General features: G+C 30.9%; 1 protein-coding gene across 3 annotated transcripts in view; it reads right to left on the bottom strand.

Annotated features, from left to right (window-relative positions):
• Positions 1-1,369: 1,369 nt before the first annotated feature.
• The window catches only part of LOC149532015 (Sodium Bile acid symporter family), a 283,483-nt gene continuing 278,852 nt past the window's right edge, over positions 1,370-6,000 (bottom strand). For 2 of the 3 annotated variants that reach the window (XM_089808827.1, XM_089808828.1), the window contains one exon: positions 1,370-1,777. In XM_089808827.1, coding sequence (XP_089664953.1) covers positions 1,703-1,777 — 75 coding nt within the window. In that variant the 3' untranslated portion in view covers positions 1,370-1,702. The remainder of the gene's footprint in view (positions 1,778-6,000) is intronic. The other variant, XR_016358484.1, reaches the window with a different exon arrangement.

The raw sequence follows: 6,000 nt of genomic DNA, 5'->3' as shown, positions 1-6,000 counted from the left end.
TGGAAGCATACTAACAACTTTTTGCATCTAGATACAACAATATTGCCAATTTATTAGAAACTTTGCACTTTGGATCCAAAAGGGCTTCCTATCCCATTGATTGACTACAACTCATAACAAAATGGTCTAGAGGACTTTATTTTACACAAAACAAAACATTTTTGAAAAGTTTCTTCATGGAGGTGTGAAGGGCATTGGGTGCCCCTTGACAAGGGTCGATTTGCTTGTTAACTTGCTTTTTTAAATATAAAACACAATATTCAAATGTTTTTCAAATTCTTTAATATAAATATAAGAGATTGTTAGTCTTCCTTGCAAATGAGATCCTAATTAGTGCTTTATATCAAAAATATTAGTTTTCATTTTTAACAAATATAACAAGATCAAACATTAAAAGTTATAAAACCTTATTCAGCTTAAAGTTCTTTAAACACTTAACGATACATTTTCATCTTTAAAATCACTTTTGATGCCAATCTCTCCTTTCCAAATGAAACCTTCTATCTTCTTGAAGCCATAAATTTAGTCTACATGAATCCATCATGATCTAAAATTTATAACATATCAAAACAATTCATTATGTGACTCTCCTGAACATTGCTTACCATTCAATTCAAATGAATAGCCAATAATGGCTTGTTTTCCAAATATACAAATAATATGAAAAGGGTAACTATTTAATTACCTTGTACTTGAGCAAAAATATTATTATTGTCATTCTACCTTCTAAATTGTCTTGGAAAAGGTTTAGAATGTTTTAGATTGTCACTTTAAATACCTTATTATTATTTTTCATGTCACCAATTTTCGCATTCCAATCAACTTATAATAGTGATTTTACGCCATAAACTACATAGTTCTGATGAATATAAAATAACATAATAGGAACTTAGAAAATCACCTTACAATCATAAAATAATATAAGAATAAACACAATATGACTTGAAAAAAATGATTGCATATTGATAAAAAAAAAAAAAAAAAAAACCTTTTAACTTCTATTGTGCTTTTCTAGCAAAGAGGAGAAAGGACTACTTACAAATTACTAATTTTTATTAATATTCTAGAAAGGTAAAACATTGATTATATATTGGAAAGTAACATACTCTAAATTGTATCAAACAAAACCTCAAGTTATGAAATAATTGGAGGTATAAACTCAAGGTCGGATGACCTTGTTCTCAAAGTAATGTTTTGAACTACATTTGTGAATATCTCATCTTATATTCCCTTATTTATTTATTTTGGAAAGATTTGATGCATGTAATAGAAAACCATGTGAAAAGTCGTTCTATGTTGAAATCTATTAGAACTACTAATGGTGCGACTTTGGCATACAAAAACAATTATAGAATAGCACAAGTTAATATTTTCTTATGAGAAAAACAATCGTTTCATTGATAAGTAAGTGTTTCTTCTTAAATTCATTAATATAGTTATACAAGATGCGTCACTAGGACCTTGCCAATGAGGTCCTAGTTAGGGCCAATTCCTCCACATAAAAAATATTCTTTTACATTTTGAAGAAAATATTTTAGCAAATATATTGAAATTTAAAAATGTTACCAAAACCTTAATTGCTTAAAATGCTTTATACAATTAATGGTAGACTTCCATAAGAAAAATGGGCACAAAGTTTTACAATATATGTTTTTCAAAGATATTAAAATTTGATTTGGTATCTTTAAAACTGCTTTCCATGTCAATCTTTCCTTTCCACATGAAACCTTTTATCTTCTTGAAGCCATCGATTCACTATAAATGAATCTAGAATAATCTTTATAACATATCAAAACAATTCATCTCATTAACATCAATTTTCATTCAATTGGAATGTATTCAAATATATAGTCAATAATGACACTCTTACCCAAAACATACAAATAACATGTAACCATTTAATTATCTTGTACTTCATTTAAGTAGGAAATATCATTTTTGTCACCTTAGACATTCTATGTTATATTGGATACCATCAAGTATTCATAAAAAAAAACTTAAATGTTTCGCTTTGATAAACTTTAAAGATATAAAAAAAATTGTGTCACCAATTTTGTTGTTTGAATCAAGTTATGAAAGTGATTTTTACCATAAATATTGTAGTTTTGATGGTCGTCAAAGAATATAGTATGAGCTTATAAATCACTCAATGTTCATAAATAAGTAGAAGCATAGACAAAATATGATTTGAGAAAAATAGTTACACATTACTTAAAAAGACAAAACCTTTTGATTTAAGGGCTATTAACATTCTTTTAATGGAAAAAATGCATCATTTATTGGAAAGTAAAATCAAATAATTAAAACTTGTATATAAATGACAAATGATAAAGTGAAATGAGATTATATTTTGGAACACCCATACTCTCTCTTAAGAGTCAATGTATCACGCAAGGGATCTCTTCCTACTTGACTTTGCAGGAGAACAAAGAAGAATAAAATTGCAAGTTACTTTGGAGGCATTTTCTCCACCTTAATAATTGTGAATGTATGACAACTCTCAGTCCAATCCTTATATATTGTAGAGTCTTCTAGAGAATTTGTATGAGTATCAAAAAAGGCACACAAACCATCATCTCATTTCATATGAAGGCAAACATCTACTGCAAAATGATTCTCAAATTGTAGTGTTAAAAACTAAAAATAATGATGTTCTTGTAGAATTTGATAATCCTAATTCAAGGCTAATATGGGGTCAAACTCTAATTTGTGTCAAAGAGAATCTCATTCTAGTCCTTATCTATTGTAGAGGCTTCAAGAAAATTTGTATGAGTTTCATAAAAGGCACACAGACCATAAAATATTTCATATGAAGGCAAACATCCACTACCAAATGATTCTCGAACAATAGGATAATATGATAATATAATAATATTATTATTGATATAATAATAATTATCACTATTATATTATTATATAATAATATAATATAATTATTATTGATATAATAATTATATTTTCAATTCAATAAATATAATATAATTAATCTCAATACAATAATTATATTATCACAACCTCTATGTCAACCTGAAGAAATTTGACCATAGTTACAATAACATCAACACTCCTTAGCTAGGGAGAAATCCTTCTTGATAACTTCTAGATCATACTCCTCGTGTTATCTTAACGATTCACTTATAGTAATGATATAAAAGTATATATTTAAATAAGTCATAATAAAATTAATTAATGTCTCAAATAATACTTTGTATTTCTTAAGACATTTTTGTGAATCATATATGTAAGCTTCCTAAGTGGTGCATGAGTAGCTGGGGTCTTGGATGAAAAATCCTCAAATTCTATTGTGAAAGACCTTATAACAGTAATGGTGTGAATAGGGACCATGTGAGTCCATTAGGTGGTTTGGATAAGGTTTAATATGTTTTGAGTCAATTTATTACAAGATTGTCAAGATTTGCTCAGATTAGCAAAATGGTGCTTAGTTGGGCAAAAAGAAGTCAAGTAGGCCAAATTCAAGCACTACATGAAAAATGATACAATAATGGTTAGGAAGTCATGTTCCGGTATTTGTCATGTCTGGGGAGTCTAAAAAGATTATTTTGCACCTTTAGATTGGGTATATGCATTGATGGAGCACAAATTGCAAATGTTGCAATGACAACTTTTGCAACATTGTAATGTTGCATTGGCAAGTAATGGCAAATTTGCACATTTTGTGCCAAAATAGTTATGGGAATGCACACTTGGTTGAAACATGTTGGGGAAACATATTTAAGACCTCCCAAGCCATTGTATAGGGTTGGATTGCATTTGGTGCATTTTGCAACAGTGAATAGTTGTTAGTTTTCTAGTAAATTGTGCATGATTAGTTTGCAACACAAGCAATGCATGTGCCATAGTTTGCAAATGGTTTCTTTTTTGTGTAAATAGTTAGAGTAGACTGTTTTATTTCTTTTTGTGCTTTGGTGTTAGATTTTGTATAGTTTTGCTTTGGTAAATACAATCAAAACCTAAGTGTGTTGATCACTAACAGTGCGAAGGTTTACAGAAAGAATGCCTCAATCTGGTGAAATATAGAAGCAATATGTCCTTTTCCTTTTGGTTGCATGCCAAAAAACTCAAATGCTGAAATTTACAACCATGCCCTAGATGAGCTCTGTGATAGCTCGACTAGGAATTTGGAGTAACAATTTGGTAAATCTTGCAAGAGTGGATTAATTTTTTTTAAATCCAATGATACAAAGGTGTATGGCAAGGTCAAGACAATCCTTGGTTACAATATCAAAGTTAGTTGAGTCCATTTAAGCAAGTTTTGAATAGTTTGTTTGATCTCAAGTCTAGTTAAGCTTAAAAGGACTCAATTTAGGGTGTAGTACTGTACGGAGGGTTGGTGACCCAAGATGTACAAAATATTTTAGGTCTTCCAAATGGTCATTTGTTCATGGGTTCATTTGACAACTTTTTGAATTAGAGTCCAAAAACCCAAAACAAAGGGCTAATTGGTGTACTAAAAGGCTAGTAGGCCTATAAAGACTAAATTATGAGATCAGTAAGAATATGTTGATAGACCAAGCAATTTTGGATTGGTTCCAAGGTTTTCAAGTAAGATTGAGTATCCTTTTGAATTAATTGGGACCTCTAGTGAAGGGAGTTGTCACTAATCTAGTTACCCTAATCTTGATAGATAGTGCTTTAAGAGAACCTCTTGAGAGTCTAAGTTCAAAGACTAATCAATAAATTCAAAGAAGTTGAAAACAATCTAGAGACACCCTATCACTGAAGCTGACTTCAACACTCTCTTAGCTAGGGAGGCTTCCAAATTAAATCTCACTGAATTTTGGATATCTTCATATGTCATATCCTTGGATATCACTTCATGTGATATCTATCATAGAAAGTTTTAAGGTATCTACCATTATGTTAGGTTGGATAGAACCATATGTGCTCGTCCTCCATAATAGATTTGTGATATCTCCTTTGGTAGCACCGTATGCACTTCCACCTTCATGGCATGTCTACAGATATCACCGTATGTATTATCCACCATGAAGAATTTTATGACATCTAGCATTATGTCCTTGGATAGCACCATATGCGCCTGACCTCCATAATGGATTTATGATATCTCCTTGGGTAGCACCATTTGTGCTTCCCATCTTCATGGCATGTCCATGAATATTACTGTATGTGTTATCCACCATGAAGGATTTTAAGACATCTACCATCATGTCCTTGGATAGCATGGTATCATGTTTTCTGTGATTGCCATGGCCATTGCTTTCAGACATTATCTCTGTATTTCATTAGCTTTTTCATTGCCCCGAAATTCCATCCCAACCACTACAAGAATCCACTGTTGCTCCTATAATGTTAATGCCACTGTCTGCAATGTTTATATACAATAGCTAAACATGTTGCACATTTTTCCCCTTAATTGTATCTATTATTGCAATGGATCTGATTGCATCATTTCCTCCTCAGAATATGTTGGTCATACTACATGTATAATGCTGATACTTTTTAGTTGCACTATAAGGGCTACATAATTAGGGCATTTATCATATGTTTCCTCATGTCTCATTATTGCACTTAATGCTCATAATATTGATTATATCTTGATATTCTTAGTTGATATTAAACTAACATCACTTGAACCAATGCTTTGATTAGTTATGTTACTTGTCGATTACACTCGATCATTTGTAACATATTGTTGATCCTATAAAGCATTGCCTCATGTATGTTCATCTCTTAAATGCTATCTGCTTGCCATCATGTTATCTTGGCTACCTAGAAATGCATTCTTCCTTCTTGCCTATCATTGATCTTGGCTATTTTTTCACTTGGTAAAATGTCTTTTGGAGTATCTTCACAAATAGTCCCCTTTGTAAAAATAAGTCATTTAAAACTGATCGTCCCTTGCATTGCTTGCTTATTAATTGGTGTTCAATATACTTGATTATTTCTTGATTACATTTCCAACTCTTTGCCTCTTACTAGCAAGCTGGGCTCGAACCCTTTTGGGGGCCACATTCACAT

Source organism: Cupressus sempervirens, chromosome 11, assembly GCF_028749045.1.
Source record: "Cupressus sempervirens isolate cs-2001-9-10 chromosome 11, ASM2874904v1, whole genome shotgun sequence".
NCBI lineage: Eukaryota > Viridiplantae > Streptophyta > Pinopsida > Cupressales > Cupressaceae > Cupressus > Cupressus sempervirens.
Note: the sequence above shows the minus strand (reverse complement) of the source record. Positions and strands in the feature narration are given on the sequence as shown.